Raw genomic sequence first — 12,981 nt, 5'->3', positions numbered from 1 at the left:
GGAGAGTATAGGGTGCGAGGCAAAACATGGTATGCCAGAGATGCAGAACGTGTACATCGTATTTACATGACTACCCTGAACTGCATACCCAAGTGCCTGGCACATAATTCATCGAAACATTTAGCACTATCTGTTTACCACCCCGCGTGTGGTAAAGCTGAACACTTATGAATTTCCGTACGAGCTGTGATTTCTCTTACATTATGACGAACATATTTTCTCCCTGTGTGGGCTTCAGAAAATTTTCTTCGCATTCGAGGGGGTAGTTGCAATTTCGTGAAAAGATCTCGCCGCGACGAAAAACGTTTATGTTTTAATGATGTCCACCCCAAACCCCGTATCGTATAAGCGACACTCTCTCCCCTATTTCTCGATAATACGTACCGTGCTGCCCTTCCGTGAACTTCCTCAATGTACTCCGTCAGTCCTACCTGGTAAGACTCCCACACCGCGCAGCAGTATTCTAAAAGAGGACGGACAGGCGTAGTGTAGGCACTCTTTTTAGTACATCTGTTACACGTTCTAAGTGTTCCGGCAGTAAATCGCAGTCTTTGGTTTGCCTTCCCCCCAACATTTTCCTATTTCCTATTTAAGTTGTTCGTAATTGTAACATCTAGGTATTTTATTGAATTTACGGCCTTCAGGTTTGACTGATTTATCTCATAACCGAAGTTTAACGGATTGCTTTTAGCACTAATGTGGATGACCTGACACCTTTCGTTATTCAGTGTCAATTGTCAATTTTCGCACCTTATAGATATTTTTTCTAAATCGTTTTGCAAATTGTTTTGATGTTCTGTTCTGTTTAGGAGGCGATAAAGCACAGCATCAGATGCAAACAACGTAAGACAGTTGCTCACATTGTCTCCTAAATCGTTTATATAGATAAATATATGTACATATACATATGGTACTCTAATGACCCACCAGGTTAGTCGAGAGCGCTAATGTGTTCCTTCTAGGAATCGGGTAGGCGCGCCGGCCCCTTATCAAATCTGCCCAGCGGATTACCGACGAGCACCGGCGTGCCAGCCAGCCTCGATGTGGTTTTTAGGCGGTTTTCCACATCCCGCTAGGTGAATACCGGGCTGGTCCCCATGTTCCGCCTCAGTTACACTGCTTCCAGACATCTGAACACATTCGCACTATTTCATGGATTACACTAGGCGCAGACACTTGGGGTACACTAATTCCTGCCCACGGGCTACGGGGTGGTGACAGGAATGGCATCCGGCCATCCCTTAAAAGTAACATTCCACATCACAGTAACCAGCAGACCACGCAAGTCTGTATTCACGCTTGGATGTGTTTGGACATTTTTTTTTTTTTGGTCATTGGTCTACTGACTGGTTTGATGCGGCCTGCCACGAATTCCTTTCCTGTGCGAACCTCTTCATCTCAGAGTAGCACTTGCAACCTACGTCCTCAATTATTTGCTTGACGTATTCCAATCTCTGTCTTCCTCTACAGTTTTTGCCCTCTACAGCTCCCTCTAGTAAAATGGAAGTCATTCCCTCATGTCTTATCATCCCGTCCCTTCTCCTTATCAGTGTTTATATTCCTTTCCTCTCCGATTCTGCGTAGAACCTCCTCATTCCTTACCTTATCATTCGTCTATATCACCACATCTCAAATGCTTCGATTCTCCTCTGTTCCGGTTTTCCCACAGTCCATGTTTCACTACCATACAATGCCGTACTCCAGACGTACATCCTCAGAAATTTCTTCCTCAAATTAAGGCCGGTATTTGATATTAGTAGACTTCTGTTGGCCAGAAATGCCTTTTCTGCCATAGCGAGTCTGCTTTTGATGTCCTCCTTGCTCCGTCCGTCATTGGTTATTTTACTGCCTAGGTAGTGACCATCAATGCTGATGTTAAGTTTCTCGCTGTTCTCATTTCTACTACTTCTCATTACCTTCGTCTTTCTCCGATTTACTCTCAAACCATACTGTGTACTCATTAGACTGTTCATTCCGTTCAGCAGATCATTTAATTCTTCTTCACTTTCACTCAGGATAGCAATGTCATCAGCGAATCGTATCATTGATATCCTTTCACCTTGTATTTTAATTCCACTCCTGAAACTTTCTTTTATTTCCACCATTGCTTCCTCGATGTACAGATTGAAGAGTAGGGGCGAAAGGCTACAACCTTGTCTTACACCCTTCTTAATACGATCACTTCGTTCTTGATCGTCCCCTCTTATTATTCCCTCTTGGTTGTTGTACATATTGTATATGACCCGTCTCTCCCTATAGCTTACCCCCACTTTTTTCAGAATCTCGAACAGCTTGCACCATTTTATATTGTCGAACGCTTTTTCCAGGTCGACAAATCCTATGAGTGTCTTGATTTTTCTTTAGCCTTGCTTCCATTATTAGCCGTAACGCCAGAATTGCCTCTCTCGTCCCTTTATTTTTCCTAAAGCCAAACTGATCGTCACCTAGCGGATTCTCAATTTTCTTTTCCATTCTTCTGTATATTATTCTTGTAAGCAGCTTCGATGCATGAGCTGTTAAGCTGATTGTGCGATAATTCTCGCACTTGTCAGCTCTTGCCGTCTTCGGAATTGTGTGGATGATGCTTTTCCGAAAGTCAGATGGTATATTTGGACATATACAGGGTGAACATTAATAAAACCAACGAACTGCGGGGACGGATTCCAGACCAGAAATGGAGGAAAAAAGGTCCTGTGAATATTTGTCTGGAAACGCATTTTTGCCACGGTAGATGGCGCTGACAAATGACAGTTCATCTGACCACCTGCCACGTGTTGTTTGTATGTTGCAGGCTGGGTGATTGACAGCCATACTGTAAGCAGTAGAATGGTCTGGTATTCGTGTCGGGAAGAAGCCGAGATGGCCATTGTGTATGGCCACAGATCGAGAGGCAGGACGGCTATACTGAAACAAGTACCCTTACAGACACCAACCACATCACACGACCTTTCGAGCCCTTTTTGGGCGTCTGTGTTATCGCGGGAACTTTGAGACAGGCGAACGTACAGGGAGGCAGCGGACCGTGCGTGCACCAGATCTGGAGGACCGGGTTCTACAGGATACTGAGACGAACCCTAGAACAAGCTCCTGGAAAGTGGCCGGTGTAAGCCATGGCACGATTACGTGTGTCCTGCACGACAGCCGCTACTGTTCATATCGCCTGCAGTCAGTGCATGGATTATCAGCATCAGATTTCTTTCTACATGAAGGATTTTGTCGGTGGTTTATGCACCGGAACGTCACAATTATTGGATTCCCTTTATCAACCCTCTCTATTGACGAACCATTCTGCTGCTTGTAGTTCGCTGTGTCAGTCACACGGTCAGTGACACACAAGGGACAAACAGCACGCAGTCAGAGGAACTGTACCGCAAGACCGCTACGGTCGCAGGTTCGAATCCTGCCTCGGGCATGGATGTTTGTGATGTCCTTAGGTTAGTTAGGTTTAACTAGTTCTAAGTTCTATGGGACTAATGACCTCAGCAGTTGAGTCCCATAGTGCTCAGAGCCATTTGAACCATTTTGAACCATCAGAGGAACTGTCATCCGTCAGCGCAATCTAGTGCGGCAACGACCGAATTCTGGACATACGTTCATAAGACCTTTTTTTGCATTTCCAGCCATACGAGTCCGTCCCTGCACTTTGTCGCTGTTATTAATGATCACCCTGTATTTGTATATGGTGACAAAGAAGTTCTAATCAGTGGACCACACTTCAGCCTCTGCGGGTCTTCGTGGATTCGCTACAGTTTTACTGGAATTTGGACCTCTCTATGCACAGCATCATCAAGACCAATAGCATCGTGGAGTTCCGACGTCATCCACTCTGTCATTTACAATGAAGAACCAGAGAAACTGATACACCAGCCTAATATCGTGTTACGCCACTGCGAGCACACAGAATCGGCGCAACACGACGTGGGATGACTAATGTCTGGAGTAGTGCTGGAGGGAACTGACACCATGAATCGTGCAGGGCAGTCAATAAATCCCTAAGAATATGAGAGGGTGGAGATCTCTTCTGAAGAACACGTTGCAAGGTATCCCAGATGTGCCCGATCATGATCTTTTCTGCGGAGCTTGGTGGCAAGCGGAAGTGTTTAAACTCAGTAGACTGTTCCTGGAGCCACCCTGTCGCAATTCTGGACGTGTAGAGCGTCGCATTGTCGTGCTGGAATTGTCCAAGTCTGTGAGAATGCACAGTGGACACAAGTGGATGCAGGTGATCAGACAGGATGCTTACGTACGTGTCACCTGTCACAGTCGTATGTAGACGCATCAGTCGTCTCATATCACTCAAACTGCACACGTCCCACACCATTACTGAGCGTCCACCAGCTTGAACAGTCCCCTGCTGACATGCAGGGTCCACGGGTTCGTGAGGTTGCCTCCATAGCCGCCCGCACACGTCCATCCTCTCGATACAATTTGAAACAGTCACAATTTGTAACAGTCTTGAACAGTCCAATGCCAGTGTTGACAGGCACAGGTGAGGCGCCGGCCGGGGTGACCCAGCGGTTCCAGGCGCTACAGTCTGGAACCGCGCGACCGCTACGGTCGCAGGTTCGAATTCTGTCTCGGGGGTGGATGTGTCTGATGTCCTTAGGTTAGTTAGGTTTAATTAGTTCTAAGTTTTAGGGCACTCATGACCTCAGAAGTTAAGTCCCATAGTGCTCAGAGCCATTTGAACCAGGTGAGGCGTAAAGCTTTATTTGTAGCAGACATCGAGGGTATACGAGTGGGCCTTCGGCTCCGAAAGCCCATTTCGATTATGTTTCGTTAAATGATTCACATGCTGAGACTTGTTGATGGACTGGAATTCAAATTGGAAATTTGTGGTAAGATGTTATGGGACTAAACTGCTTGGGTCATCGGTCCCTAAGCTTAATCTAACTTAAAATAACTTGCCCTATGGACAACACACACACACAGCCATGCCCGAGGGAGGACTCGAACCTCCGATGGGGGGAGCTGTGCCCGGCATTCAAATCCGCAGTAATTTGTGGAAGGGTTGGACTTCTGTCCCTCTGAAGTATTCTGTGCACTCGATGTTGGTCCCTTCTTGAGGTATCTTTTTCCGGCAGCAGCAATGTCTGAGATTTGATGTCTTACCGGATTTCTGAGATTCACAGTACACTCATGAAATGGTTACACGGCAAAATTCCCACTTCACCGCTACCTTGGAGATGCTGTGTCCCATCGCTCGTGCGCCCACTGTAACACCACGTTCTAAGTCACTTAAATCTTGATAACCAGCCAATGTAGCAGCAGTAACAGATCTAACAACCGGGTCAGACACTTGTTGTCTTATATAGGCGTTGCCAACCACAGCACCGTATTCTGCCTGTTTCCATATCTCTGTATTTGAATACTGAATCGCGTTTTTACTCTCAAAATCTTTTCTTTATTTACTAGCTATTCATCAAGAACATTGACACATTTAATCACACTATGTGAGCGTGAAAGTAGTTGTTAGTGGGTAACTGATGAAAACAAATTTCTTTCAAGAAATGGAAATTTTATGTCTAAAAACCCTTTCCTTTTGTTTAAAAACAGATTTAAAAATTGAAATCAGAAAGTACCCTCTAAATATCAAGTTACAATTTATTCAAAGGCAGAAATAACTTTTTTTTTGTTGACAGTACGAGCTTTCGTGCAGAGAAGCTTGCCGCTCCCTTTTAACACGGCCGTAGTCACGACGGCTCACAACAACCTCTAAAAGACTACACTGGTGCAAATCTGCAACACACCAGATTACTTTAACCTAAAAATTTTAACAACACATAAACTATGCACCCCGTAGGAGGGATGGAAATGGTACAAAACACTCACATTAAAAAAAAAATTACTTGCCACCGAAAGTAGAACTTGTTTTCAAAAGAAAACTCGTACGGTGGAAGGGTGGGAACTTTATATACTAAAATGACCATTTAAATAAAAACCCATGAAATTCAGTCTTGCATAAAATGTACAAACATGCTCTACACTACACATATACCGCCTCTCAAGATGATAGGCAAGATAAAAACATATTTCAGGAATTCGCCCTTTACACCTAAAGCAATAAATTCGTTCGAATCCGACAAACATGACCGAGGCAGCTATTAACGTACGGCAGACAGACAGACAGAGAGACACTAACTGCCTATCAAATGCGGACGAGACGCAAACGAGCAAGCTGGGGACGAGAGACTTAACTTCTGATAAACTGCGGTGTCTGGCGAAGACCTGGCGCCTCACCCCGAAAACGCTCTCCCAAACGGTCCGCTGCCAGCCGCTTCGACAGACGCAGGAAGGCGCGCCGATCTCCCGTCTCACGGCGTCGCAGCTCGCGCCGGCCATCCGATGTCTTGGGGTTGACTCCTGTTGCTCTCGTGCCGGCCGCGAAGCCACTACCCCTCGCTATACGGCGCGGCCCACTGGACTCACGTGGCGACCTCACATGCGCCGACGTTCCAGGCGAAGTCATCTCGTGTCTGAGTGCGCGACCGACTAACCGATCGATCCTACAGCCAATGCCCATTGCCTGAGGAAACTCGAGCAGGCTGGCGGCCTAACACTCCGAACGACAGACAGACACTGACTTCCCGACATTCACCCGGCTGACCAACTGACCAGACTCGCCCCTATAGCGAGTTTTTTTCCCTTTATTGAGTTTCGATTCCCCCTAAAGGGGCAGCAGCTTATTACGCCGCTCTTCAGGCTACAGAATTTGTCTTAAAAAGATGAAGATAATAAAAAAAAATAACAGTTGGCGGTAAGATCGGTGACTTAAAGGTAAAATGGCAGAAAATTCTGGAGCTTAAAACATAAAACACAGGGTTGATGATGCGAATAAAATACACAGGAAAAGGAAAAAATAAAGAGACAGACAATTAAAAAACACGGCGACAGTCTGGGTTCTGTTCGCAAGAGATATAAAATGCACACCAGCCGGCCACGGTGGCCGAGCGGTTCTAGGCGCTCAGTCCGGAACCGCGCGACTGCTGCGGTCGCAGGTTCGAATCCTGCTACGGGCATGGATGTGTGTGATGTCCTTAGGTTCGTTAGGTTTAAGTAGTTCTAAGTTCTAGGGGACTGATGACCACAGATGTTAAGTCCCATAGTGCTCAGAGCCATTTGAACCATTTTGAAAATGCACACCCAGCGACAGCATGATGTCTGTTCGCAGCACTGTGGAAAGACGCACAACACTGAACACTCTCTGAAACACGGCACTAAAAAGTTGGCACAAATATGACAGACCACACCCGAGAGCAGGTGGGTGGAAACTGGTCAGATGATGGGGAAAAAAGGGGGGGGAAGGAGAGGAAAAGTGAAGGGGGAGGGGGGGATAGGAGCCAATGGAAGAGGAGGATCCATAAAAGGGGTGGGGGGTGCTGAGCAGACGTGCCAGGGAGCGGGGAAGGCAGAGGAGGGGAGTACAAAAGGACTCGGGGGGGGGGGGGAAGGAGATAGGGAGAGGGTAAGCGGGGAGAAAACACAGGATGGAAGGGGGAAGGAAGAGGGAGCCCAGGGAAAGGACGGAGGAAAGGAGGGGGGTGAGGAGCAGAGTTGATAGGAGGGATAAATGGAGGGAGAGAGGGCACCATCCGGGATGGGGAGTTGATGGAAGCCACCTTGGGGAAGGAGATGTAGGGTGTAGAGATGTAGGGAAGGGGCGATACAACAGGGAAGACGTGGCAGGGGGCGGGGATGGGAGAGGAGAGGAGCAACCAGGGGGTGAGGGGGTTCAAGGCGGCGGGAGGTGTAGAGGATGCGGATATGTTCGAGGAAGAGGAGCTGATGGGGGAAAGGAATGAGATCATAGAGGATCCGCGTGGGGGACGGGAGGCGTATACGGAAGGCGAGGCGGAGCGCATGACGCTCAAGCATCTGGAGGGACTTACAGAATTTGGGGGGGGGAAGGGGGCTATAGCGAGCTCATAGCGCCCCTTAAGTGCACGTGAACAGGCAACCTCTCCCCTTTCCCACCAGAGGGAGACACCAAAGCTGCGATTGCCACAGCGACGCCACCGCCAGAAACGGAGGGCGACTGCTTCACAGTACGTGCTGCGGCGCGCTCTTGAAAACAGCAAATTTTACCACGGCTGAAATACGCATGACTATACCAGTTTCCTTGGCGCTTTTTATGTCGTGTGAACAATAATGGTCCTCTAACACTCCCTGTGGGTATGCCCAGAGTTATTTTCACGTCTAAACATTCCCCTCTGTTAAGATTAAGTTCCTACATTCCATTTGCTTGGAACTCTTCGATTCGTTCAGAAGACTGGGCCCGAAATTCCGTACGTTCCAGTGCAATGCGGTGTTAACCCCTAGCTGTCCATCCTCCCTGTGAAACGAGGTTTTGTGTGGTCGCATAAGCCCTCCATATCTGCGACCTGCTGCAACTGCTGCCTGCGCCTACCTGCGCTACAGCTGACTGCTCGCTGTTTTGCTGATCGTTGGACGCTGTCTGTTTGTTGCCGAGCAGAGTCACCGAGGCCGGTGGCTGTCGAGTCCAGAGGGCAGACGACCTCGGGAGTCGGCCGGGCGCCGGTGACGACGCGGTCCAGCGGCGCCGACAGCTTCCAGGACGTCTGCCTCACGCCGGGGTGCGTGCGTGCAGGTCAGTACCGCCCGTGTCCCCTCCACTCACTGCCCTCGATTGGGAACGCACAGTAACACTGCGTGCCCAGCAGTAAGAGAACAACAGCAGCTGAAGGCTTCAGTGGTCTCGTGACGGCGTTGGCTCTGTGTATTGTGGGGAGAGGGAGCACGTGAGGCGGAGTGGCAGCGGAGCGAGGGGGGGGGGGGGGGGGCAAAACCAGACAACTACCTCGTCCACTTTGACCTCGAAGCGACCTTGCAGTACTACAAAATGACATCATAGATCATCTCGAACCCAGTACGTCACCTGACTTATTACTGACGTCATCAATCAATAAAATCAATCAGTCAATAATTTTGGATATACAGTAACCTCACATCTCCACTTCCCATCCCTCTTATCTCCAGCCGATCACAGTGCAGTATTAAAAATTAAACAACCAATGAAAAAAAGCCGAGATTGCCGAACCAACACAGTCGCGACAGTATGAAATTTCAGTTCCCTCTCCCTCTCCCCCTCCTCGAAAATGGTTCGAATGGCTCTGAGCACTATGGGACTTAACTTCTGAGGTCATCAGTCCCCTAGAACGAAGAACTACTTAAACCTAACTAACCTAAGGCCGAAACTTCCTGGCAGATTGAAACTGTGTGCCCGACCGTGACACCGAGCGAGGTGGCGCAGTGGTTAGACACTGGACTCGCATTCGGGAGGACGACGGTTCAATCCCGCGTCCGGTCATCCTGATTTAGGTTTTCCGTGATTTCCCTAAATCAGTCCAGGCAAATGCCGGGATGGTTCCTCTGAAAGGGCACGGCCGACTTCCTTCCCCATCCTTCCCTAATCCGCTGAGACCGATGACCACGCAGTCTAGTCTCCTTCCCCAAACCAACCAACCAACCGACCGTGACTCGAACTCGGGACCTTTAGCGGGCAAGTGCTCTACCAACTGAGCCACCGAAGCACGACTCACGCCCGGTACTCACAGCTTTACTTCCGCCAGTACCTCGTCTCCTACCTTCCAAACTTTACAGAAGCTCTCCTGCGAACCTTGCAGAACTAGCACACCTGAAAGAAAGGATATTGCGGAGACATGGCTTAGCCACAGCCTGGGGGATGTTTCCAGAATGAGATTTTCATTCTGCAGCGGAGTGTGCGCTGATGTGAAACTTCCTGGCAGACTAAAACTGTGTGCCCGACCGAGACTCGAACTCGGGACCTTTGCCTTTCGCGAGCTAGTGCTCTACCAACTGAGCTACCGAAGCACGACTCACGCCCGGTAGTTTTCATCTGCCAGGAAGTTTCATATCAGCGCACACTCCGCTGCAGAGTGAAAATCTCATTCTGGAAACATCCTCCAGGCTGTGGCTAAGCCATGTCTCCGCAATATCCTTTCTTTCAGGAGTGCTAGTTCTGCAAGGTTCGCAGGAGAGCTTCTGTAAAGTTTGGAAGGTAGGAGACGAGGTACTGGCGGAAGTAAAGCTGTGAGTACCGGGCGTGAGTCGTGGTTCGGTAGCTCAGTTGGTAGAGCACTTGCCCGCGAAAGGCAAAGGTCACGAGTTCGAGTCTCGGTCGGGCACACAGTTTTAATCTGGCAGGAAGTTTCATATCAGCGCACACTCCGCTGCAGAGTGAAAATCTCATTGTGGTAACCTAAGGACATAACACAGATCCATTCCCGAGCAGGATTCGAACCTGCGACCGTAACGGTCGTGCGTTTCCAGACTGTAGCGCCTAGAACCTCCCGGCCACTCCGGCCGACTCCCCCTCCTCCTTCACCCTTATCTCCCTCCAATCACATAACAGTATTAAAAATCCAAGATTTTGGAAACAGACCAGTCATGAGCTTTATACCCCCTAACCCCTCCTATTTACAACCAGTCAGTGCGTAGTCTTACAATGATGCATAAAAATTGTGTCAAATTACTTTATTTGTGATGTACACAACAAGTGAGACCGTTCCCCCTTCTCCCCCTCCTTATCTCCAACCAATCATAGAGAAGTATTAAACATGCACGATAATGGAAGGGGACCAGTCGTGCTTTATATACCATCTTCCTCCTCTTTCCACCTAATGAGAGAATAGTACTACAAAATGTTGCCAGACATAGCTGGCCGGTGTGGCCGAGCGGTTCTAAGCGCTACAGTCTGGAACGGCGCGACCGCTACGGTCGCAGGTTCGAATCCTTTCTCGGGCATGGATGTGTGTGAGGTCCTTGGGTTAGTTAGCTTTAAGTAGTTCTACGTTCTAGGGGACTGATGACCTCAGAAGTTAAGTCGCATAGTGCTCAGAGCCATTTGAACCATTTTTTTGTTGCCAGACATACGTTTCAAGTTGAGGCGGCATGATTTTTTTTTTCATGCCGCCTCAACGAGAAAGGCGAAAATATGCATTACATGGTGTTTCAAAATGAACATACCGGCTTTAACGCGTCATAGCATTTATTACTTTCAACTTACAATTGTAAATAATACACCAAATGAAAGAGCAGCTCAAACAGGGGAACAGTCCACTGGTATAGTGCCGGTTCATAGTGTCCAACGGGCACAATATTTCGGCGATCAGACGTGTCGCAACCGTCAGGTGCGCTGACGAACTGAGCTCCCGAGATAAATAAAATAAAGGATGGGGCCCCTCCACGCCCGCACCAACGTGGTGACCAAACCAAAAGTTCTACTGTCACCTCCGTAAACATGTTAGTTTTTGAATCAGGCGTCACAGGATGCAGGCTGTGATGTTATCCATGCGTCTGGGTAAGACTACTCATTAACATGGTCCATCAGGAGATAGAAGTGGTCGAAAACGATCGAAGGGTAGCGGTTTTAAGAGCAGAGGAAAAAAAAGTGCCAAGGCCAGCGCCAAGGGAAAAAAACCTCTGCGACAGTAGGACGGGTAGTAAGGGCAGTAGCGGCTTGCTAGCTGCGACAGAGCATGCAAGGTGAGGGGTGGTTAGCGTGAGGTATCGTGCATCGTTACCTATGTGCTGCGTGGTCGGTAGTGGGGTCAGTCCGGTGCTGCGGCGGGGCTCGCTTGTACTCTCCTGGGCCGGCCGCAGTGGCTTCCTCCCTGTAACATAAAAGTTCGGCACGGCAACGCATGCGTTGCAGTTAGGCCCTCTGCTGCACCTTGTCGTTAGTGACTTGGTGCAGCTTCATCAGGCCGGTGCAGAACGACGGCGATTGGCTACCGTCCAGCGTCCTCCTCTACTGCACAGCGCAGGACTTCTGCACGGCAGCTTCGAGCAGCTCCGCTTGTTCAGTGAGCTGCGCCGCTTCAGCGTCGGAGAAACGCAGGCCGTTCGCTCTCGCTGTCGCGATGAGGGTCGTCCCCGCGGTCGACGGCGTTGCCACCGGTTCCGCTGGGGCGGCGGTTGTCTTCTTTGCGCCTCTCACCTGCGGTGCTGCTGGAACAAAAGCTGGGATAGGCGCGCGAACGTCCTTCTGCGAGGTCGCAGGAGTGTTCGCAGGTACGACTGCGCTGAGGCCTTGGGCGAAGACTGCACGCAGTTGCCTCAAGGCCTCTTCCTTCTCTGCAGCCACGGCGGCTGCGAAGGCAGCCCTCTCCGCCGCCATGACGGCTTTGAGGGCTGCTGTGGCCTCCTTCACGGCGGTGCCGAGTTCGAGGTCACATCTCTTCGCAGGAAGGCGAGCTGCGTCCTGGCTGCCCGTTTCCGAGCGGCCGTCCCCGCCCCTGGCAGGTGGATCTGCTGCTGCGCCTTCCCTGAGCTGCACCGGGCTGCTCTGCGCCCTACGCCGTTTCCGGCGTCGTCTTCTCTTCTGCTGCTGCGTCGGTGCGGCCGCGGCCGCTTCGCCGCCCCCGGCACGGCTGCGGCTTGAGAAAGCCGCACAGCCGCGCCAACTGGCGACGTGCGGGCCGCCACACCGGACACAAGTCGGCAGAGCGTTGCTGCCGCGGTCGCAGGCGCGGCTGTCGTGCTCACCTGAGCACTTGACGCACCGCGCCGCGTTGCGGCAATACTTCGCAACATGGCCCCCGCCCTGGCACCTGAAGCACTGGGGCTGAGGATCCATGGCGGTCGGGAGAGCCTCCGTCGTAACCGGGAAGCCCAGCAACTTCCGCAAGTCGAAGATGTCACTCCCGCCGTCGACCGTTTGCACGGTCACGGCATAGAGCGGCGCCCTCTTCCTGTTGGTTCGGTTGTGCAACCTTGCGGCTGCACTACCAAACCCGGCTCGCAGCAGCCCTTCCCGGACCGCTGCCTCATCACAGCACCAAGGCAACCCCCTGAGGAGTGCCTTGGTCGTCTTCATCCTTCCTACGGAAGGTGCCTTCTCTCGCGCCGGCGGCGCGTCGACGATGTGGTCGGCCACTGCGACCTTGATCGCCCTGTGGTCGGCCACGTTTGCGACTCGAACGCAGATCAGCGAGTCTG

General features: G+C 50.4%; 1 protein-coding gene across 2 annotated transcripts in view; it reads left to right on the top strand.

Annotated features, from left to right (window-relative positions):
- Nucleotides 1-12,981, top strand: part of LOC126213142 (neprilysin-2-like) — a 319,779-nt gene that overhangs the window by 142,725 nt on the left and 164,073 nt on the right. Inside the window, exon 3 of one of the 2 annotated variants that reach the window (XM_049940759.1) lies at nt 8,474-8,608. The exons of the other annotated variant lie outside the window; for it this stretch is intronic. Coding sequence (XP_049796716.1) covers nt 8,474-8,608 — 135 coding nt within the window. The remainder of the gene's footprint in view (nt 1-8,473; nt 8,609-12,981) is intronic. 2 annotated transcript variants of the gene reach the window in all.

This window comes from Schistocerca nitens, chromosome 11 (assembly GCF_023898315.1).
Source record: "Schistocerca nitens isolate TAMUIC-IGC-003100 chromosome 11, iqSchNite1.1, whole genome shotgun sequence".
NCBI lineage: Eukaryota > Metazoa > Arthropoda > Insecta > Orthoptera > Acrididae > Schistocerca > Schistocerca nitens.
This window is presented reverse-complemented; position numbering and strand designations above follow the sequence as displayed.